The 25,411-nt window shown below is 36.1% G+C and overlaps 1 protein-coding gene across 1 annotated transcript in view; it reads right to left on the bottom strand.

Moving 5' to 3' along the window:
• Nucleotides 1-25,411, bottom strand: part of LOC150093652 (glycerophosphocholine cholinephosphodiesterase ENPP6-like) — a 92,202-nt gene that overhangs the window by 5,730 nt on the left and 61,061 nt on the right. The window contains exon 7 of the mRNA XM_090412808.1: nt 13,944-14,055. Coding sequence (XP_090268934.1) covers nt 13,944-14,055 — 112 coding nt within the window. The remainder of the gene's footprint in view (nt 1-13,943; nt 14,056-25,411) is intronic.

Here is a 25,411-nt window from a genome sequence, read left to right as displayed (position 1 = left end):
CAATTTTCCTCCAAATCAATCTGTTACTTATCAAGACTCCACATTATCAGATCTTATATTTCTATCGTCTAAGGCACTTTGTACCGTATCAATCCACCTATATCTTGGTCTTCCTCTGGGTCGTTTTGCTGCCAACCTGGCAGAAAAAACTTGTTTTTGCTAATTTTTCCTCGCCCATTCTGTTTAAGTGACCATACCACCTGAGATTAGCTCTGCTAACACATTCCTGGATGCTGACAATGTCGTTCTTTTCTAATATCCTCGTTTTTAATATGATATTGCCATTGATGCCATCTGTTCACGCCTCTAATCTTTCTCAGGACTCTCATTTCTGCGGTCTCTAGTCTTTGGTGAAGTGTTTTACTTCTGCCCCAGCTCTCAGATCCATAAGTTAAAACTGGTTTGAACACTGTCTTGTATACAGCTAATTTAGTGTTCCGACTAATTTCTCTCTTATTCCATATGAATTTATTCAATTGACTTCCCACCATACCAGCTTTGCTGATTCTGTTGTCTATTTCTATATTTAATTTACCATCCTCAGTAAAAATCGTGCCTTAGTAGATGAAATGTTTTACTTGTTCCACAGGTTCTCCATTCACAACACAGTTGACATGACACAGACAAAGACAATGAAAATAGGCAGAATCAATGATTCTGCCTATTTTCATTGTCTTTGTCTTTTTATTGCTGATCTTCATGCCATATCTATTACAACAGCTATTCAATTTAGTCAGAGAATCTTGCAGACTTGTAGCAGATTTATTTAGAAGTATAACATCATCCGCATAAAGCAAAGAGCTGACATTAACATCTCCAATTTTGATATCATGTTTAATACCACTTTCCTTCATAATGTGGTCCATATAGATAATGAATAACAGAGGGGATAATGTACATCCTTGTCTCACACCAGATTTAACATTAAACCATCTTCCTGTACTTCCTTCAATTCTAACTGCTGACTTACAACTCAAATAAAGACTAAGTATTGCTTGATATAATGACCCACTGACACCATATAACTGTATGCCTTTTGCAAATCGACAAAACTTAAATACAGATCTTTGTTATATTCCCATGCTTTCTGGACTATTTGTCGTAAAGTAAAGATCTGTTCATGACAGCCTCTGTTTGGCCTGAATCCAGCTTGTTCTTCACCAAGCTTTTCTTCCACAATTCTTCTCAACCGTTTCTCAAGTATACTTGCATAGATCTTGCCAGGAACACTCAGTAGGGAAATACCTCTGTAATTCTCACATTTAGTTTTATTTCCCTTTTTATATATATGGGTACTATGAGAGCTCTACTCCAATCATCAGGAATTCGTCCCTCTGTCCAGGCTTTCTGAACTATGCAGTGCAGACACTGTAAGACTCTTATAGCACCATACTTCAGCAATTCTGGTCGAATATCATCTACTCCAGCTGCCTTTCCACATTTCAAGCATTTGATGGCTTTTTCTACTTTAAGTATGGATATGTATTCCTGCCTGCATGCCTGGTCAGTGATTTTTACCACTGTGCTGTCGTCACTGCTTGTACATTTAGCAGTTTTTCAAAGTAATTACTCCATACTTCAAGGATATCTTTTTCTCCCATTTTCATGTCACCTTTATCATCTCTAACTCCTTTTACAGCACTCTTTCCTCCATTCCTAAGCTTCTTCAACAACCTCCAGAATATTTTGCCACCTTCTTGATATTTATTTTCTATATTCTTGCCAAAGTCCACCCATGACTTTTGTTTAGCTAGTTTTACACAGTATTTAGCATTCTTGCATTTGTCTCTGTATTCTCTAAGAGCACAAGCTGACTTATTGACAGGAACTTTTGATATCCTTTCTTCTTTTCCTTCACTGCCTCTTTAACTTCCTGTGTCCACCAGGGAGTTCAGATTTTTTTTATCCTTGCAGACAACCTCACCACATGCCTCTCTGGCAGAATCAATCAATGTTTTTTTCAGAGTTTGCCACTGAACCTCCAAGGTTTGATTCCTGTTCTCAAACTCTTTCATTTTTTCTTCAATAATCTTTGTGTATTTTAGTCTACAGTTCACATCTGAGAGCTGCTCAACTTTTATTCGCTTTAAAACTTTCTTACATGTTATTCTTTTCAATATGAAATTCAATTTTATCCTGCTCAAGACTAAATAGTGATCACTTCCAATTTCAAATCCTCTGTACACTCTGGTGTCCCGCACCAAGGAGAAAGCATCACTATCAACAATAACATAGTCAATGAGACTTTTCTTATTCCTTGCCTCTTCTCTCCATGTGAATTTGTGCACATTTTTATGTTGGAACATGGTGTTAGTAATAACCAGTCCATGTCCTGAGCAGAAATCCAACAGATATTTGCCATTATTATTAGCTTTGCTCTTTTCTCCAAATTTTCCCAAAATATTTTTGTATGTCTCACAATCATTTCCTATTCTGCTATTTAGATCCCCAACAAGGACCAACTTTTCCTTTTTCATTGTGTCAGTTGCTTTTTCTAAAGCCTCAAAAAATTCCTCCACTTCTACTTTAGTAGAACCTTCTGTGGGACTATAGGCACAAATAAGTCTCATTGTCCAGTTCCCCATGCTCATATTTGCCCACATTACTCTACTTGAGACTGATTGCCATTCAAGAAGATTAGCCTCGTATTTTGTGTTGAATACTATGGCTACTCCTTCTTTTCCTTGATTGTCATTGCCTGAATATAACATTTTGTATTTATTGCTCAGAAAGCTCTCACCAGTTTTTGTCTTTTTTGTTTCAGTCACCCCTATTATGTCGATCTGGTAATTATCTAATTCCTCAGCTAGCTCCATTTCTTTGCCATTCAGGCTTCTTATGTTGATAGTACCGATCTTTAACTCTGGTGATGTTGAGTTGGGGTGTGTTTTCAGATTTGTTCCAGTAGCTGACTTTTCGCTGTTCACCCTGGTTCCCTGGCAAAAACAACGGGGGCCTTGTTTAACCAGGCGACGCCCCAGCCAGCATGAAATTTTGTCATGTCATACCATCATTTTTTATTTTGGTTTAACCAATAAGAATACAATTTGGTCGGCTAAATCCCAAATTGCCAGCCCATCCTCGTTCGTTCAGTATCCAAGTAGATACCCAAAAGGGTGCACCACGAGAAGGTGAGGATTGGACATTAGGTCAGAAGCCCTGGTCGGTTCTCTGCATTCCTTTAAAGTGGAGGTCGCTATGTGGAGGTCTCCTCTCAGTTATACAGCTTTGACCCTTAATAAGTCAGGACTATAAAATGGAACCATTATTTTTAAATATCATTTCTATGGAACTCTACGCATTTGACTGTTTACTGTCAATGAAACTTAGAACTCAGATTTTATTTATGATGATTTATTTTTTTTTTTAATGGCACAAGGAGAGCAAAGGTCATACTGTGTCATATCAAAAGGTTGTAGCAGTATACAGGGAATGACAATCACAAACATCCATGCTTGCATTGGGATTCGAAACCCACAACCTGTTGGTTGGAGAGCGGGCACACAAACCACTCAGCCAAACAGGTTAGCTCATATCTCAGTAATATATATATTCCAGAAAAATGTAGTTTGTATGGTTATCTAAAAATCTTATTGTGATACATTTTTTAAAAATTAAGATTTTCATTATTTTTTTTTTTTAAAAAATTAGATAACATTTGTTGTTATCTAATTGTTGGTATCTTTTACTTTCAATTTTGACAGCTTATTTGTTCTTGCATTGTGATTTGAAAGTTCAGTTTCATTTTGTTTTCCATATTCATTCCATACTTGCATTTTTACATGATTAATCATAGATGTGTACTTTCTTTTTCCTGTGTCACCCAGATATTTTGTTGTTTGCATATTTTACATTTTGCACACTTAAAAAAAAAAAATCAACTAATGCCTTTTATTCTATTTTGGAGACTGAGTGGGCAGTTCAATTTCCACCAGCAGCCGATCAGAGATATCTGGCCTATGACTATCACTAATTATAAGCCGCCACTGATGAAGACACGGGCAAATAAGTGCTGCCATCTCTTGCTACCTGACCCTAACAGAATATGTTACTGTCTGAAATAATGTGGATTCTACGGTTGATTTTCTCAAGTTTACAGGACGAAAAACTCAAGTATCTAGGGTAAAAAAAAAAAAAAAAAACACTTACCCGTGCCGGAGATCGATTAACTCAGGAACTGGTCGAAGATAGGCTTAGAAAAAGTTCCTCCAGTCAGCCTAGTGCAGAGGATGTGAGTGTCACTATCACTCAGCTACACAAGCCTTTAGTTTGAATCCTTACATAAATCATAAAACTTCCAAATGTTTTAAGACAAATTTTAATACTTCATAATATAAACTAAAATAAAAACATCAAAGTGCCAATAGCAAATGCAACAAACATTTGTATGAAGTGACACAAGAGAAGGGGAAGCTTTTCCCAATTCATTATGTTGCATTTAACAGGAATTTTCTGCTTCAGCTGGCCAAATACTGAATCTTTCTACTGATTCTGCTAAAGCCAAATATCCATAAAACAGACCAAATTAGTCAAATAGTGAAGCAAACCTGAATATTTGGTGCATCCCTATTTAAAAGACACATGAATTCAGCCCATGAGCCCATATATTTGCTTTTAATTAGTACATTTAGATTTCACTGGCCTGACAGCTGTTCTGAACTGCTGGTTCTCATCAGAGACCAGGCAGAAACCCTCTGTCTAATCACAACAATCATCTCACATCAGAAAGGTGCATAAGTAAATTGCAGAAATAAAGAGCCTAAAGGTTTCATTCTGGCAAAACAAAAGTTATTTGTTGTCAGGAGGAATGGAGGTAAAGTAACAGATTCCAACAAATTGGCAGTCATCTTTCTAATACTATTTGTAAGAAGAGAATTCCATCTGAACAAGCTGATTTGTCCATGCATTATTACAACAGAATTGATTCTACTTAGCAAAATTCCCTCATTAGGAGGGCTCAACCATTCCTAAGGGTGGGTCGAGGAATGGGGGGAATTCCACATGAATATAATAAAAAAATCACAGCTATCGCCTTAGTGAACTTTCTGCGATAATGAATTACTTCATTATATAAATTAAGTGGATATATTAAATCCTACATTATTTCAAAGCTGAATACAAACACTATAAAAGTTTCAGGCCGAATATTGCTTCTGCCTTGGTATCACCACTTCTGGGTCTGTCTTCCACTGACGAGACCTCAATAAAGGTCGAAACCGGTCTGGGTAGTGGCCCTTCCATTAATGCATAGCATTATACATGTCTGCAAGGAGATGTGCTTTGCATGGTGGGAGATACTGAGACAAGGAGTGATGAGAGCTTGGTCCACCTTTGCTACGAGTTGTCAACAGATGCACCACCTTGCCTCAGTCCTGAAGATATTTTCAGGTGCAAACTTTGTTTGCTCACACTTGGATAAAGAATTAAACTAAATTTATTATAAAACTAAGGTAGAAGTATTACTTAATATTTATTGAACATTACACTATTCAAATCCAAAAAATTCTTCATCAGACTCAATATTGAAAGAATCAATTGCGTTAAAAATTTCGTTTGGTATTTCTTCAGCTTCATAATCATTGTCACCGGACACCACTGCATTCCCTTGTGCTTTAATGAAACCATTTCTAACACAGTTTTCACCTACAGCAGCCCAACTTTCTACAATCCATGTAACTATATCTTTATATGACGCTCTTTTTATCTACCCTGTTTTGTTATATTCATGGATGTCATTCATCATCCAGTCTTCCCACTTAGCCTGCAAATTGTCTTTGAATGATTTATTTACTGCAAGATCAAGGGGTTGGAGTTTTTTTGTTAAACCACCTGGAAAGATGGCCAGTTTGGAATACTTACAATTGTTTTAACTTCTGCTGTCATGTGTGCCCTACACGAATCCAACACTAACAAAGATTTTGGGTTGAAAAATGCCATTTTTCTCTTTCGTCACACATTCTCCAACCAAAATTTCATAACCTCGAAATTTATCCAACCATTATCATTAGCAGTAGCAATAATATCTTTGGAATCACAACCTTTTGGAACAGTCTTTCTTTTGAAAATCACCATCGGTAGCAGTTTGGAACCATCTGCAGTTACACAGAAAACCACAGTAAAGTTAGACCTTTCGTGCCCTGTTGTAGCAACTGAAACCTCTTTTGCTCCCTTCAGATTCACAGTCCTAGAACTAGGCATATCAAAACTTATGAGAACCTCATCCATATTCCCAAAGTGACAAGCATCAACCCCACACAAATTTTCTCTCAGAAACAAACGAAATTTAGCTACTTTTGCTTCCCAGTCACACGGCAAATTTTGTCCAACACTAGCAGAGGAGAGCACGCTTGAATTGTTTTTCTTCATAAATCCAAAAACCCAAGATGGGTAGGCCTTGAAATCCTTTATAATATCCTTTTTCACAATTCTTTCCGATTCCTACAACACACGGACAGTAGATATTCTCATACCTGTAGCTCTTTCACTAACAACCCAATCAAACAGTTTTTTTTTTCTATGGTTAGTCACAAGCACCTTCTAAACCTTATAGCACGTTTCCTTGTATGTAAACATTTCAGGACTGTTTCAGCCTTTCGCCATTCACGAACACCAGCTTCCCTTTTTCCTTTGCTACTTCTACCACTTCAAGTTTGAACTGCGCTGTGTAAGATTTTCTCTGAGAAGTACTTCTGTCTTCCATTGGTAATTCAGATCTATAACAAAATATAAACATATAATGATTTACTTTATGAAATATTTAAAACAGGATGTACGGAATAATCAACCACTGCTACTAGCAACGCACGTGTTTTTAAAGAATTCCTCCGTCCTCTGCCTGTACTTCCTAACTCTACCACTAGTTGCCGCATGCGATTATCAAAAGGAGTGATGAAAATGTTGGGGGTACGCGTTATCTATTGAAAAATACGGTATTAAAAACTATGAAAGTTTTGGCGAAGTTTGACCAGAGAGCTTACGGGAATGCACTCGCCGCCATACTATGTATGGCAGCGAGTGTATGGTGCCATACTATGTATATATGGCAGTGAGCATATTCCCATAAGCTCTCTGGTCAAACTTCGCCGAAACTTTTATAGTTTTTAACTATATTCAGCACTTTTGTAGTTTCTGTATTCGGCTTTGAAATAATGTAGGATTTAATATCCACTTAATTTATATAATTTTGCATCACCAAAGTGAAGCCTTTGGGCTCTTTATTTCAGGAATTACTTCATTATTGCAAATTAGACTCTGAATTTTCTAATCTAAAAAAACTTTAGTTATAAATCTAGCGTCGCCGTAGCACGTGGCGGTGAATTTGAGCTGTGCAGAAGGAAGTGATTTTTAATCGGTGAATAGTTCGCTTTTTCCCCATTTTTCTACGTTTTTGAGTGCTAAATTGTTTCTCTGAATACGAGTGTACTTCAGTGGTTGTTTTTTGGAAGTTAGTTGCTGTCGCGATATAATATATTTTGGTACCGTCGGAATCGAACGCGTAACGGTGGAAGACAAAACGAAGCTAAGTTACTGTATTTAGTTATATTTCATTTTATTTAATTATATTTAGTACTTAAATGTTCTGATGTTTGTACTTTTTTTCCTCTTATTTATTAATTGAATAATTATTAAAGATTAGGGTATAATTTGACAAAACACGTCACAGATAGTATGGCACCTGTGCGAAGGAAAATGGCGGCCAGTAATGAAGGTTCGCCATCGTTATCAAAGAACGGTAGCATAAAAGAAATGAGTCAGTGTACTAGCTGTGAAATGTACGCTTTGCGGAGTGCGGTCGGAGTGTGGTTAGATGATAATAAAGGATTGAATGTGTGTAGAAAATGTAGGGAGAATGCGGAATTGAAGTGTATTTCGGATCGTGAGTGTGATATTTTTGTCAACCTTCAGAATGAAGAAAACAGGGATATGACAAGAAACGGCAAGGTTGTACATGAAAATTGTGAGAGTGTGAATGTAGAAAGTGTGAATGATAGTATAAATGATTTCTTAGAGAACAAAAAAGATGAGATAGATGCATTGAGTGAGATCGCGTTGTTGAATAGTGCGATAGAAAGAGCAAAACAGCAGCTAGAGTGCATGAACAAAAGTAGACTGAATGAACCAACCAATAATAAAAGGTATGACAGGAAAAATAGACGTATGAATGTGAACATGAACAAAATGAAGTATAGAGTGCTGTATGGAGACTCGTTAGTACGAGGTGTGTTAGTAGAGGATTTGACAAAATCGTACCAACCTGGTGCGACCATAAAGGACGTAACTGCGTCTATTAGAGAGCAAAAGGAAAGGGTGAAAGAAATGATTGTTGTGGCAGGTACGAATGATTTGAAAGGAGATAAAATGGAAATGATAGAAGACCTGAATGAATTGTTTGAGGTAGCAAAAGAAAAGAGTGAGAGAGTTAGAATGATTAGTCTTTTGCCACGGTATGACAGTGAAATGTTTAAAAGGAGGGCTATAATTGCAAATGACTTTATGCGTGGGTTTTGACGAGTGGTGTGGAATTTGTGGATGTGTGGAGTGAGTTTGATGGGCGAAAGGATCTATATAAGATGGATGGCTTGCATTTGAATGGTTACGGTGTAAGAAGACTTGAGAAAGTGTTGCTGTATGTAGTGGATGTGCAAATTCAGGGAAACTAGATTTGTTAGGGGGGGGAGTAGAGATACAGTCCTTATGGAGGCAGTTGAATGTAAGAATGAATATAATATGCCAGAGCAAATAAGGACAACAAATCTGAGTGGGATAGTTAATATAAGGCATCAAGGTAGGGTTGGGGCAAATGGGGGTCTTAAATTCATGTACACTAATACTAGGAGTATTAGGAACAAGAAGGAAGAGTTTTTGGCCATGGTTGGCACTTCCAGACCACAGGTTATAGGTATTAGTGAAACATGGCTGACTGTAGATGATATAACTAGTGGGATTGAATGTGATGGGTATAGTGTGTTCAGGAATGACAGAGAGAATAAAATGGGGGGAGGAGTATTGTTGATGATAGCTGATGAGCTCCAGCCAAGGAGAATAGAAGTTGAATTGCAGGATAGAGAAAAGAGCACATTTGAGGCCATTTGGTGTGAGATTGTGGCTAGCAGAACTAAATATACAATTGGGTGCTGCTATAGACCAGGTGATGGAAAAGATGGTGGTGACAGTATGCACAAGCAAATAGAAGAAATGGGTGGAAGGAGGGTGATTATTATGGGAGATTTCAACTATGGTCGCATTGATTGGAGTGAGGAGAGAACACACGGGAGGAAGGAACTGGATTTTATGCGGTTATTAAGGGATAACTATCTGCGACAGCATGTAATGGAAAATACTAGGGGTCAGAGAGTGCTTGACCTAGTAATTACATCTGAGGATTTGGCTGTAACAAATATGACCACATTGCCACCAATCGGTGAGAGTGATCATAGGGTCTTAACTTGGGAGGTGGCTAAAGGTGTAGAATTTTCAATTAAGACAGGGTACATGTGGAATTATCGGGCTGGAAAGTATGACAAGCTTAGGAGTTTGATTGGTTCAGTGCCATGGCATGTACAACTGCAAGGACTAGAAGTTGATAGTGCATTGGAGGTAGTTAAGAAGTGCTTGCATGAAGCAATGGCTGACTGTATACCTAGAGTCCGAATAATAAATCAAGTAGGGGTTAAATGGATGAATAACACCATTAAGCTTGAGTTGCAAAAAAAGGAAAAAATAATGGAGGGAATTTAAGGAGAAGGGTGACCGGCAGGCACATGAACGGTATAAAGCACAGGCCAGAAGGGTGACGAGTGTGGTAAGAAAAGCAAAAAAGGATTACGAAAGAACATTGGCCATGCAGGCTAAAGAGAATCCTAAACAGTTTTTTAGATATGTAGCTAGTAAAAGGAAAAATGTACATGGCAGATTGATTTTAAAGAATGCCGATGGTAGGGAGGTAACTGAATCAGTTGAGATAATTGAGTTACTGAGTGAGCACTTTGCAAAAGTATATCATCCAGGTGGTGACATTGCAGAAACGAATAAACCAGTAGATTATACGGGAATTGTGGTTAATGAAGTGGAGGTGAGTAGTCTATTGCATAACCTCAATGTCAATACATCTGTGGGATTGGATGGTATACCAGCTCGTGTTGTACGAGAAGCAGCTAAAGAATTGTCAGTACCCTTGACCATTTTGTTTAATTTGAGTCTCGGGTCTGGGTTAGTCCCGAGCGGGTGGAAAAAGGGGAAAATAGTTCCACTGCATAAAGGTGGTTCCAAGACTGCTGTAGTAAATTACCGACCGATTAGCATATCAGGAATCATTGTCAAGGTTTTAGAGAAAATAGTCAAGAGGAAAATACAAGATTGGATAGAAGAAAATGGGATACTGTATCGGGGACAGCATGGTTTTGTGAAGGGTAGGTCATGCCTCAGTAACTTGCTCACGTATTATAACACAGTGACGGCTGAACTGGATAAGGGTAATGGGTTTACGGTGATTCTACTGGACCTTGCCAAGGCCTTTGACAGGATTCCACATGGAATTCTAATCAGTAAATTGCAGCATATGGGAATGGACATAGGGTTGGTGAGATGGATAGGAGGGTGGTTGACGGAGAGATATCAGAGTGGTTTACTCGGGAGTAGAGTCCACAAGACGGCCTGTGACTAGTGGTGTGCCACAAGGATCTGTTCTTGGACCACTGCTGTTTAATTTGTTCATAAATGATATAGGAAATGATCTGAGAGGAACAGTTCATTTGTTTGCAGATGATGCGAAGTTGGGTAGGGCAATAGTGAATGCAGACGACGTCAAAATTTTGCAGGATGATTTGGATAGATTGGAGGTCTGGGCTAAGGAGAATGGATGTCAGTTTAATGTGGCAAAATGTAAGGTTATGCATTTTGGGGTGAAAAGATTGGCAGCAGTTTACTGCATTGGTGGAACCGTGCTCCAGGAAATTGATGAGGCACGAGATTTAGGAGTGTTGGTAGATAAGGAATTGAAATTTAGGGGACGCATTGCAAAAGTGACCAAAACAGCTCATCAAATCACTTGGTTGCTGAAGAATACGATGACAAGCAGAGACAAGCAGGTTATTGTTCCTCTGTATCGAGCCTTGATAAGACCCCATCTAGACTACTGTGCTCAGATTTGGTCACCTAGGTTTCTTCTTGATGGGGAGGTGGAGGAGAGGATCCAGAGGCGAGTGACCAAGATGATAGCAGGTCTGTGGAACGAACCGTATGAGAACAGGTTGAGGATTTGTGGTTTGCAAAAATTGGTTGATAGGCGGAGGAGGGGAGATATGATCGAGACATTCAAATTACTGAAGGGTTTCTATAAAATTAATTCAGAAGATATTTTTGAGAACAGGGCTGGTTGTGGGAGGACTAGGGGACATCCATGGAAACTGGGCAAAAGTGTGGTTAGTAAAGGTGTTAGAGCTGGGTTCTTTACTTTTAGAGTGGTGAATGAGTGGAATGCGCTCCCTGAGTCTGTGGTGGATGCTGTGACAGTGAATGAGTTTAAGGCGAGGTATGATAGATACTGTATGAATGTCAAATAGTTGTGATGAATATGATTTGGGGCCTCCCTCGATGAGTCCAATGACTCCCTGGAGTTGCCCGTAATAATAGTAATAGTAATAATAATAAAGGTGAACTTTTTTTTGTTTAGAATCCTAATTATTTCAATACCTATTCATGCTGTGAATTTCTCATGACTTTCTGTACAAGGGGTGTTCTGAAAATAATACCTCCTTCAGGAAGTCACTCCACTCAAACGAAATATAGCAATGAATTTTTTTTAAGTTTAATAGTTTAAGGTCTTTTCATTAGGGTCACTTTCTTTTCATATACTATTTCTCAAAGCAATGTTCCTTGCTTTCTTTCAGAACATTTTTTCCACTGAGTCATTTGCCATCTCTGCATTGATCTACTACTTTTATTTTAGGAAATAACCAGATATCTGATATGTAAGTGTGTTTGCTTCAACAAAGACCCTTACGTACAGCCCCATGTTATCACATTACAAAAGCAATGGCTGGTCCTCAGCTAAATTTATAGTAATTCATTGTTTCAACTTCAAGGTCTTTATATAGCTTGTGAATTTATTCATCCGTTTCAACCGTGTTAATCAAGGTATCCCTTGATTAACACGGTTAATTAATCATTCAATGTTACAGCATAAATCAAATCTAATAATCAATGGTAAAAATTACAATTCGTCCATGATCGATTACTGTATTAATAATTCATTTTATATAGTACTCTCTTAGGAAAGATAAAAAATGAATGCAAAGTAAATGTTTACTAAATACTTGTGCCTACATTATTTACTGCAATTTTTTTATCAAAAGAATTTATCAAGAGTCGTTTGATGAGTTTTAGTTTTTTTCTTATTGCCATAAATTCTACGATAACAAGTAATAAAACATAAAGAAAAAACACTGCAAATATAATACAAGATGGTACAAATTAAGTGGATATTGAATCCAACATTATTTCATAGCCGAATATAGAAACTACAAGAATTTCGTGCCAAATACATAGAAACTAAAAGTTTCGGCAGATGCAAGCATAAGCAACCTTATGGGCAACTCGTAGTAAAGGTGGGGTAAGCTCCAGATCACTTTACTTAGTATTTTCCATAATGTAAAGCACATCTCCTAGAGGACATGTATGATAAATAAGCTTTGGCTCTCTATTTCAGTAATATATGATGGTTTATTTATTTTCAGTTACAATCTAGAAATTATTGAACAAAGAATAAAAAAAAAAAAAAACAACTAAACCATACTATACTGACATCGGAAGTCGTGGTATCTCTCAGATACAATTTACTATCAATTATCACAAGCCTTTATGTGACATGTGTTAAACCAAACTGACAGCAAAAAAAAGTTTGGAATATCACTCGTAACATATGAATGCACAGCTACTCATGACCTCCAAGCTATACACTGAATTGTGTAAGAATATTTATATATATTAATTAAACTGCACGTATCTGTCAGATCAGCTGCGAGCTCTGCAGGGTTAAAGGCACGTTAATCAAAACTCTTGCTGCGTATATCAAGGGATTGCCGCAATTAATTTTGTCTCCACTTTCCTCGTTCACAATTTTGGAGTGGAAAAAATCCAAAAAATTGCTTTTTCTCTAGTAATGTAAAGCAATTTGTGACAAACTTCCAGCCTCGTATATCAATTCTGTAATGATTAGACTGACTCATGCTATTGATATGACTTGATACAAACTTTCTCTGATTAAATGATCAGTTTCTACTTATGGAAATTAGCTTTTCGGCCGCCCCCTAATGGTTAGTCATTAATATTGACTTTGCCATCACTATTTCTTGTTTCTCATACCCAACAATATAGCATTCATATCGACAGCTGCTTGACAATAAAATGCTTGCTGTCAGCAGGAACATTCAATAGCACTTTCTCAATTTTGTGCTTAAGAATTCAAGTACTGCTTGCTGTTTTATACGCATCCAAAAACCTGTAAAAGATTTGTCCACTGTGTACACAATAACACCGGAACTACAACTTCAATTGTATACACAGTAAACTAGTAGCAGAGGGATAAAGGAACAAAACAAGACTATGTTTTCAAAATATTTCTTGAAAACAAGAAATGTTTTCAAGGCTGCTCTCAGTCCAAATTTTGGACTGAGAGTGCATACAAGCTTTACTTTCAGAATGCATCGTGCATTATTTCCCAAAGTGTCAACTCAATCTCTCAAACCTAATATAAGAAATGGTGTCCCTCGCTCTAACTGGTAAATTTTTTCTTTCAGTTTCTTTTATTCCAGTATAATGTTAGATAAAAATACATAGTGTAGAATAAAGAGCAGCCTCAGCATTAATATTGCAAGACTTTTAGCAACAAACTGATTAATTACTTGTAATAATATCAGGTGTGATTGAAACAGTGAAAACCTCACCTGGTCCAATAGCGTAGAAAATTGTTCTCATGTCTTTCACCTGATAAGGATCATATCCATGATTACCAATGGTTTCAGATTGAGATGATTTTTGGTTGAATTTGTGAGAAAGCTACAATGAAAAGATCATATTATTAAAAGTTATATTTTTTAGCCATTTTTTATTTTAGTTGATTAAAATACTTTTGGCTGATTTGACTGCAAGCAAGTTAAAGTATTAATGTACCAATTACATTGGTCATACCAGAAAGGCGCATTAACATTTTTTAGGGTAATTTAATCCAACATATTTAAGCAAATAAATAGCATTCATGAACCAAAGATGTGATTTAGAAATTTAAAGATTTGAGAACAATTAAAATTTTCATAACTGAAAGGTTTGAAAAAGTTTGGATGGACACTTTATTTGCACATAGTGAAATCACCAGTTATATATTTAAGATACACTGCGAACAAAGATTTTTTTGCAATTTTTAATTTTTTAAAGAAAACAGATAAAATTATTAATAAGTTTATAACTGTGTTTTGAAAGATGGTTTCTGCTACTATAAAGAATTTTCTCGGACAGACAATCAATAGGTAAGAAGGAAGGATAATACAAATTTGAAGTTTGATGAGGCTAACGATACAATACAGGTGGAGAAACTTGATGTTTTTAAATACTGATTACCTCTTTTTCTGGAGCATCCCACTACACTCACATATAGCTTTCTGGTATCTTTCAGACAATAATATTATACATCTGTATCTTTCTCAACTCATATAGCAAGTAGCCATATGGCAATACCTTTGCAAAGTTTAAATATTATTATTTTTTATGTGATAAATATATATATATATGTGTGTGTGTGTGTAATAAATTTTTTAACTTGGGGATATTGTATATTAGGATAACCAAGTAATTTTAATCAATTAATCACATATATATATATATATATGATTAATTGACTTGGCTGAGAGATAAAAATAGAAACACTATTTTATTTTAAATAAACTGCACAACTAGTTTCATCTTCTTAGAAGACTTCATCAGGTGCATAACATGAGAGAAATACCAACAAACATTGCGAGAGAAAAAATCTATACATCAAAACGCTAACATATTAATATTTCAAGGCATTCTGTGTATCTCTTCATTGTTGGGCGTATGCACACGTTCAAGGTCTCATTAATGTCAAATTTGGATAGCAGCTTAATGACAGTCTGAGAGATTATAGCTGAGGTTAGTGTTGAAATGTACTGAATCGAGGACATCTCAACACTAACCTCAGCTATAATCTACAATTTAGATTCTACAGTTTTTCTCTCAAGTTCATCATAGCATCAAAAGATGTTTTCTGATTTGTCCCACATGACTGGGTGAATGATAGTTTTTCTTTGTTAGCATCAGCAGAATTAAGGATGTGGTTTGACTGTCTAGTTCTGGCATCTCTTTTATGTTCTTCTAGATGTAATTCGATGGTTTTTTTTTCAGTCTAGCCAAAATAAAGTGTGGTGCAGTTGCACCAAATACAGTAAGTTTTTGCTTGGGCATACTGAACAAGGAGTGGAGCTTAACACGTTCGCTGCCAACTACGAGTATACTCATAGTTGGTATATGAGCATCACATGCCAACTACGAATATACTCGTATGATGCTTACCGCCGACAATGAGATTACCCATGCTGACTTTGAAGAAGTGAAAATGCTTGGTGTGCAGAGCTAGCAACAAAAGTGTGTATACTCATAGATGGTATATGAGCCTCACAAGCCAACTACGAATATACTCATATGTTGATTACCGCCGGCAACGAGATTACCCGTACTGACCATGAAGAAGTGAAATTGCTTGGCGTGCAAACTATGCCCAAGTAGCGTGGCAGCAAACGTGTTAAGTAAAGGAGTGAAAGAAGTCCAGATGTTATATTTTTTAAGAACTTTAGCTAATTTAGGTGAAATGGAACTGATATATGATAGGGATATGTTGCCTTTTTTATTATTTCTGTCTTCAATATGGAGAGGAGGTGGATAGTAGCTTTAGCTTCTTAGCAGTTTTGAATAACCATTTTTCTTACAAAGGTTGTGAGAAGAAATTGACATTCTCTGTTGATATCCTCTTCTTCACAGAGGAAGTGAGCACATTTGCCTAATATAGTGATAATGCCAAGTTTATATTTAGAATCTTTTGAGGAAAAAGCTATTTCTTCATTCCCATCGAAACCGAGGTTGTGGAAAAGGTATATAAATGACATCTTCCTAATCTGGAGTCATGGACCTGATTCTTTAAAAAATTTCCTAGGCCAACTCAACAGTCAACACTCAAAAATCCAATTTATTGCAGAATTATATTTTGATGGCTCTCTTCTGTTCCTAGATTTCAAACTCACTCGTGTATCTGAGAAATTGAAGATCTCCATTTATAGAAAACCCACTCAACATCAATAGATACCTCTATACAGAGTCCTATCACTATCCGCCTCAAAAACTTGACGTTATCTCTATGCTAGGCAAATGTGCTCGCTCCCTCCTTTGTAAAGAAGAGGATATCAACAAAGAACTTCAATTTTTTCTTACAACCTTTCAGCAAAATGATTATTCAAAACAAACAGTTATGAAGCTACTATTTAATCCACCTCCTTGCCACATCAAAGATAGAAATAATGAAAAGGCTGCATATCCTTACCATATATCAGTTCCATTTTGCCTAAATTAGCTAAAGTTCTAAAAAAATATAACATCTGGACTTCTTTCACTCCTCTACTTAAGCTCCATTCCTTAGAACATGAGAGAGAGAGAGAGAGAGAGAGACGTCACATATGGCAGAACTGTAGCAAGCACTCTGTCAAACCACATCCTTAATTCTGCTGACACTAACAACAAAAATTCTATCATTCACCCAGTCATGTGGGACAAATCGGAAAATATCTTTTGATGCTATGATGAACTGGAGAGAAAAATTATAGAATCTAAAGAAATCGTCCTCAATCCAGTACAGATCAACACTAACCTCAGCTATAATCTCTCAGACTGTCATTGTGCTGCAATCAACTTTGGCATTCACATGTGCATGCTCAACAATGAAGAGATACACTGAACACTTTCAAATATGAATATGTTAGCATTTTAATGTATAGATTTTTTCTCTCGCAATGTTTGTTGGTATTTCTCTCATGTTATGCACCTGATGAAGTCTTCTAAGAAGATGAAACTAGATGTGTGGTTTATCTCTCGGCATATAGTCATTTAATCTGTTATATATATATATATCTCCCCATATAGTACATATATATATTTTATATCACCAAGCTTCTCATAATCCACTATATTTGTTACTTTTCTTCTTTTGCATAAAATGGAAAAGAAAAAAAAAAGCCTATAAATCCAATTTGGTATTCATGTCTAAACTTACTTATTCAATATACAGTTATTTTAATGAGTTATTTTAATAAGGAATTGTCACTTAGGATTGGAAATTTGCTAGAATTACATTCCTAAGGAGATCCATCATCCTATCTTCACAAAATACATTATATACCCTCCATCTCTATTCCTTTTAAAATTCCTTAGTGAGAAGGAAAATTCCCTATTCCTTAGTGAGAAGTTTTAGTTGATGAGTAAAAAAAATGTTTTTAGTTTAATCATGTTTTATTTACATAATGCTGATTCAGTTTCATATTTCATGTCATAAATAGTTTTTTGCATGTTTATCTGACTTACTGCACCAAGTGGGGAATGCTGGTGGATACAAATACCTGTTTTGTTGATTATCACTGATTTTGTTGTAATGGAATATGACAGGTAAGAAGAAAGGATATACATACATCATTTCATTTTTAAGAGAGCTCAGATGCACTACGAGGTAACCAGTTAATTGTTACATGACAATCTAAAATAGATATTCAACAAACAGTAGTGATTAGCCAGTCTTACCCAGTGAAGAATATGTAGAATATGACCATTAATAGTGGATGTTAAAACTTGGAAAGTTGAGAAAGTATTTATTTTCCCAAAATATTTCTTTATATTGATTCTAAGCAAAATGTTTTTCAATTGTTTTCTGAGTTGCCACAGTCATATATAAGACATCACCTGGCCCAGTGTATCTAATAATTTTATATTTTTCAAAGTTTTTATGATACTGAATGTTTTCAACATTTACATATAATGGCAGAGAAGGAACTTTTTTTTTTTTTTCATAAAAGCGATTCAAAATGTATTAATGTTACAAGTGAAAATGTAGAGAAAAATGGCATGCATGAATTTTTGATTTACAGGTTGATAAAGCTAATACATAAGTAGTTAACATATTTGCTACAACACTGGTAGTTAGAGAGAATTAAAATTAGCTATAGCATAACAAAACCTTACAAACTGACCAAAACCAGGAATATACACATGGCTATGATACAGGTGTACCATAGCAGAGAACACCAAGGCTAACATTCATCATCATCATCAAATTCCTGACATGTACCCTCAAGGGGTGTACAGGATATGATAGTACTACATGAAAAATTCACATCATTACTAACTTCCTATCTACAATTTTCCTCCAAATCAGTCTGTTACTTGTCAAGACTCCAATATTATCATTATCAGATCTTATATTTCTATCATCTAAGGCACACTGTACCGTATCAATCCCCTATATCTTAGTCTTCCTCTGGGTCATTTCCCTGCCAACCTGGCAGAGAACACTTGTTTTGCTAATCTTTCCTCACTCATTCTGTTTAAGTGACCATGCCACCTGAGATTAGCTCTGCTAATGCATTCCTGGATGCCGACAATGTCAAGTTCTTTCCTAATATCCTCGTTTTTAATACGATATTGCCATTGATGCCATCTGTTCATGCCTCTGATCTTTCTCAGGACTCTCATATCTGCGGTCATTAGTCTTTGGTCAAGTGTTTTACTTCTGACCCAGCTCTCAGATCCATAAGTTTAAACTGGTGTTTGAACACTGTCTTGTATAAAGCTAATTTAGTGTTACGACTAATTTCTCTCTTATTCTATGAATTTATTCAATTGACTTTCTACCATACCAGCTTTGTTGATTCTGTTGTCTATTTCCATATTTAATTTACCATCTTCAGTAAAAATCATGCCTAAGTAGCTGAAATGTTTTACTTGTTCCATACGTTCCCCACACAACACAATTGACATTTTCAACAATTCTACCTATTTTCATTGTCCTTGTCTTTTTAATGCTGACTTTCATACCATATCTATTATAACAGTTATTCAATTTAGTCAGGGACTCTTGCAAACTTATAGCAGATTTATTTAGAAGTATAACATCGTCCGCATAAAGCAAAGAGCTGACATTAACATCTCAAATTCTGATATCATGTTTAATACCACTTTCCTTCATAATGTGATTCATATAGATAATGAATAACAGAAGAGATAATGTACATCCTTGTCTCACACCAGATTTAACATTAAACCATCTTCCTGTACTTCCTTCAATTCTAACTGCCTACTTACAACTCAAATACAGACTAAGTATTGCTTGATATAATGCCCCATTGACACCATATAACTGTAGCATATTGAATAGCTTCTCTCTTGGCACCTTGTCATATGCCTTTTCTAAATCGACAAAACTTAAATACAGATCTTTGTTATATTCCCATGCTTTCTCAACTATTTGTCGTAAAGAGAAGATCTGATCCTGACAGCCTTTATTTGGCCTGAATCCAGCTTGTTCTTCACCAAACTGTTCTTCCACAATTCTTCTCAATCGTTTCTCAAGTATGCTTGCATAGATCTTCACAGGAACAATCAGCAGGGAAATTCCTCTGTAATTCTCACATTCAGTTTTATTTCCCTTTTTATATATGGGTACTATTAGAGCTCTACTCCAATCATCGGGAATTCGTCCCTCTGTCCAGGCTTTCTGAACTATGCAGTGTAGCCACTGTAAGACTATTATACCACCATATTTCAGCATTTCTGATCGAATATCATCTACTCCTGCTGCCTTTCCAATTTAAGGCCTTTGATGGCTTTTTCTACTTCATGTATGGATATGTATTCCTGACTGTATGCCTGTTGAGTGTTTTTTACCACTGTGCTATCACTGCTTGTTTCATTTAGCAATTTTTCGAAGTAATTACTCCATACTTCAAGGATATCTTTTTCTCCTTTTTCATGTAAACTTTATCATCTCTAACTCCTTTTGCAGCACTCTTTTCTGCATTTCTAAGCTTCTTCAACAACCTCCAGAATATCTTACCACCTTCTTGATATTTATTTTCTATGTTCTTGAAAAGTCTTCCCTTGACTTTTATTTAGCTAGTTTTACACACTGTTTAGCTTTCTTACATTTGTCTCTGTATTCTCTAAGCTGATTTATTTGCCAGGAACTTTTGATATGCTTTTTCCTTTTCCTTCACTGCCTCTTTAACTTCCTGTGTGCACCGTGGAGTTCTGATTTTTCTATCCTTGCAGACAACCTCACTACATGCCTCTCTGGCTGAATGAATCAGGGTTTTCTTCAAGGCTTGCCACTGAATCTCCAAGGTTTGGTTCATGTTCTCAAACTCTTTCATTTTTTCTTCAATAATCTTTGTGTATTTTAGTCTACAGTTCACATCTGAGAGCTGCTCAACTTTTATTCGCTTTAAAACTTTCTTATATGTTATTCTTTTCAATATGAAATTCAATTTTATCCTGCTCAAGACTAAATAGTGATTGTTTCCAATTTCAAATCCTCTGTACACTCTGGTGTCCTGCACCAGGGAGAAAACATCACTATCAACAATAACATAGTCAATGACACTTTTCTTATTCCGTGCCTCTTCTCTCCATGTGAATTTGTGCACATTTTTATGTTGGAACATGGTGTTAGTAATAACCAGTCCATGTCCTGAGCAGAAATCCAACAGGTATTTACCATTATTATTGACTTTGCTCTTTTCTCCAAATTTTCCCATAATATTTTTGTATGTCTGACAATCATTTCCTACTCTGCTATTTCGATCCCCAACAAGGACCAACTTTTCCTTTTTCATTGTGTCAGTTGCTTTTTCTATCGCATCAAAAAATTCCTCCACTTCTACCTTAGTAGAACCTTCTGAGGGGCCATAGGCACAAATAAGTCTCATTGTCCAATTCCCCATTCTGATATTTGCCCACATCACTCTACTTGAGACTGCCTGCCATTCAAGAAGATTAGCCTCGTATTTTGTGTTGAATACTATGGCTACTCCTTCTTTTCCTTGATAGTCATTTCCTGAATATAACATTTTGTATTTATTGTTCAGAAAGATCTCGCCAGTTTTTGTCTTTTTTGTTTCAGTCACCCCTCTTATGTCAATCTGGTACTTATCTAATCCCTCAGCTAGCTCCATTTCTTTGCCATTCAGGCTTCTTATATTGATAGTACCGATCTTTAACTCTGGTGATGTTGAGTTGGGGTGTGCTTTCAGATTTGTTCCAGTAGCTGAATTTTCACTGTTCGCCCTGGTTCCCTGGCGAAAACAACGGGGACCTTGTTTAACCGGGTGACGCTCCAGCCAGCATGAAATTTTGTCATGTCGTACCATGATTTTCTATATTGGTTTAAGCCAATAAGAATACAATTTGGTCGGTTAAATCCCAAATTGCCAGCCCATCCTTGTTCGTTCAGTATCCAGGTAGATACCCAACAGGGTGCACCATGAGAAGGTGAGGATTGGACATTGGGTCAGAAGCCCTGGTCGGTTCTCCGCATTCCTTTAAAGGTTATGTGGAGGTCTCCTCTCAATTATACAACTTTGACCCTTAAGCACCCCATATTATTTATCTTTAATATTAATTGCTAGCACATGACAACCATTTTTAATTGGTAAACCGATTGTTGTATGTAACCAGTATTCCCATTCTTTGATTTGTTTGTTGTTCCCACACACATGAAGAGGTATTGTTATTTTTAAGGAAATATTTGGACTTTCATTAAGATTTATTACTGTGGTTATTGTATGTTTATTTATTCATTTATTTGTATTTTATTTTATTTTTTGTTGTTGAGGACATAGGGTTTCCCTTCCAGGAAACTTGGGCTAATCAATCTACATACAGGCAAATCAACCAAAGGACATACAACTGGCAATTAAAAATACCATTAGTGTGTAGTTTATGGCAGTGTGTAGTCAGTGGATAGGTTCCACAGCATAGTGGAGGATTAACAGTACAGATGGTGTCATGTAGCATAGACAGCTCCCCTACGAGTTCTTTGACTCCTGGGAGGTATCACATAGTAATAATAATAGTATTGACGATAGGGTTTCTTTCCCTAGAAACTAGGATCCTGCCTGTTTTACTGGATTTAAACAGTCTAGGAATTAGGTGAATATAATGAAAATTTAATTTTATCTACATTCCAAACATGAAGGAATGCTAATGTTACTCACTAAATTATAATATGTGAAATTGTACATATTTCTGGAGTATGATAGTTCTGAATTTAAAAAAAAAAGAATTTTTACTTATGGTACAATGTTTAAATTCTGATATTCTAGTATACTGCTTGCCGATTAAGTTCTCAGTTGCCATGCATATACTTTTTTTTTTTTTTTTTTACTGCAACATCCTTTTTTTTGCAGTATTACAACAAAAAGACAAAAATCATAAAAGATATTTAACTAGCTTATATTTCGCTTGAGTTCACACCAGCATCTTCAGAACAAAGCTACTTAGAACAGACTATACCTGGCAATCAGCAAGTAAAACAATTCAAATTGCAATAGATAAAAAAACTAGTCTTCTGGTCGCTCTGGCTTGTAATCATTTCTACATAGCACACTGGTTTAATCCATCTACTCCTATATGATGGGGTGGCCCAAACTGTAGTCAACCAGTCCTGACTTGCCATAATGGTAGCAAAAGTACTTAATGTGTTCTCCAAGGCTAATGTTAACAGATCTTTCTGTCAGTTCATAGTAGGCCAAGGTACAATTACAAGGCATTCTTCATACACAGGATGTGCTAGAGTATGGAGTTTATCCTTAGGAGAAGAGATCAGATTGCTAATTTGACATACAGTTTGAACAGGGAGTAAAGGTTATACTTTCTTTTTGGCTTACACGGTGATCAGAATACATTTTTAAAAATTATGGAGACAACCACCGTGTTTGAGCAAAACTTTAGTCCAATATAAACCAAAATCAACACTCAACGTTTCGATCTTTATATCAAGATCATCCGGAACATATACACCATATACAGAAAAACAAGCCGCACCACAATCCACATGGCTTGCCAAAATCACTGACCAACCGCCACAACAATTATTGGCCCGACCTCCGGTGGAAAAAAAACACACAAACAAACTCGGCCGCCCTCTTATTATTATTATCTACTGGTCACAAAACCACATTGGGCAGGAGAGCAACATGTTTATATATATATATATATATATATATACCAAAAACATGATTACACATACAAACTTCAACCAATCGGCATGGAATGGCCTCAAACACCAGCTGAAGTTTGCCTAAGGTCCCAGTATCCAGCATACTTTAGGACCTTAAGCAACCTTCAGCTAGTACTGGAAACCATTCCACACCAAATGGTTGAAATTCATATGAACAATCATGTTTTTAATATATATATATATATATATATATATATATATATATATATATATATATATATATATATATATATAAACAAACATGCTGCTCTCCAGCACAATGCAATCCTGCAACCAACAGACAATATTAGGACACTAGCATTGATGTAGCCAAGGTTCTTTTTTTCTTTCCCTTCACCAGAGGTCAGGCCAATAATTGCTGCAACGGCTGGTCAGCAACTCTAGGAAACCATGCAGATTGCAGTGCAGCCCATCTCTCCGTATACAGTGCACATGCTCCAGAAGATGATCCTGATATAAAGATCAAAATGTCGAGTGCTGATTTTGGATTATATCAAACTAAATTTTCACTCAAATACGGCAGTTGTCTCCATAATTTTCCAAAATGTAAAGGTTATACTTCATTAGCTCTTATGCTATCTTTTCAGATGTACTCCTGGATATTTTAGATGTACCCCGGCCTGGTTGGCTGAGTGGTCGTTGGTTCAAATCCCACCATGGGCATGGATGTTTGCGATTGTCTTTAGATGGGAGATGAAATTCATAGCCTGGATTGAAACCACTGCTACACTTAGAGGCCTGAAATGGCTTGAAAAAGTTCCATGTTTCGTCTCTAGAGCAGGGTTTCCAGACTATGTAAAATAAAAAAAAATAAAAAATACAAAAAATATATAAAATTGATGAAAATGGGGAAAAAATCCTTAACCCACTCACGGTACAAATGTACTATAGGTTTACTAATCACCTTTTGTGGGTGGGAACAACATTAAAAAAAATAACAATAATAATAAACATATGAAGGAGAAGTATGTAGTATTTTTTCTATTTTGTAGAATGTAGCCAGTGGCCAAAAAAAAAAAAAAAGATAGTATAGTTGAGTTCTGTGGCTGTCACTAAAACAAATAGTCCTGACTCTATGAGTTAGTGTTTTGGAAATTCCATGCTGTTGGACTGGATGATGCAACTGTTTATGAAGATATTTGACGATTTATATATATCTGCCCAGCTGGTGAGCCAGCATAAAATTTTTCAAGCTATAGTTATAGGGAAAGTAACGGAAAATTAATTAGGATTTATATCCAGAATATCCCTAATGACAGTCGTATACTGAGCATGGCACAGAACCATTTAATTAAGGGTGAATCTGACAAAACTTTTATATTTTTATGAAAATGTCATGGGAGAAATAGCTTATGGCAATAATTATGTCATTTATTTGGATTTCAGCATGAATCTGCTTACTGAAATGCACTCAATTGGTACTGATGATATTTAGTGAGATTAGATAAGGAACTGCATGATATATCTGTTTAGGGAGGAAAACATTTGGGAGTAAAGTGCTCCATTTTACTCCCAAAATTAGTTTTGTGAGTCTTAATGTTTAACACATTCATTAATCATTTAAGTTCAACATTAAAACAAATTATTTCCTTGTAGATGTCATGAAACTGGGCAAAGCAGTAAATAGTTTGGATCAATACTCTTCAGAATGGTCTTAAAAGTTCATGCCGGCCTGGTTGTCCAAGTGGTTAGCGTATCCACTCTCCAGCTGAAAAGCTGTGGGCATGAATGTTTGCGATTCTCTGTGAAAGTACTAGTGGTGGTCGGCGAGATGGTGTTGGTGTGGATGATGAAGGTAGGTACAGCTGGTGAAGATGGAGAGTTGTAGAGCAGATGTCCTCCCTCAATGAGTCTTTGGACTCCTTGGAGGCATTAAATAATAATAATAAAAAGTTTGTAAAAACTAGACAGAAAAGTAGCGATTAAAATTTAATATGTAGAAATATAAGTACATGAGATACTATATGCAGGCTTTTGTTGAATGCAAACTGCATGGAAAAGCTTGGGAAAGAGTTATGGAATATACTAATTTGGGTATTTAGTTTTAAATAAACTGATGTTCAGGAA

This window comes from Typopeltis vanoorti, chromosome 23 (genome assembly GCF_054136105.1).
Source record: "Typopeltis vanoorti isolate ZY-2024b chromosome 23, IOZ_Tvanoo_1.0, whole genome shotgun sequence".
NCBI classification, from domain to species: Eukaryota; Metazoa; Arthropoda; class Arachnida; order Uropygi; family Thelyphonidae; genus Typopeltis; species Typopeltis vanoorti.
Note: the sequence above shows the minus strand (reverse complement) of the source record. Positions and strands in the feature narration are given on the sequence as shown.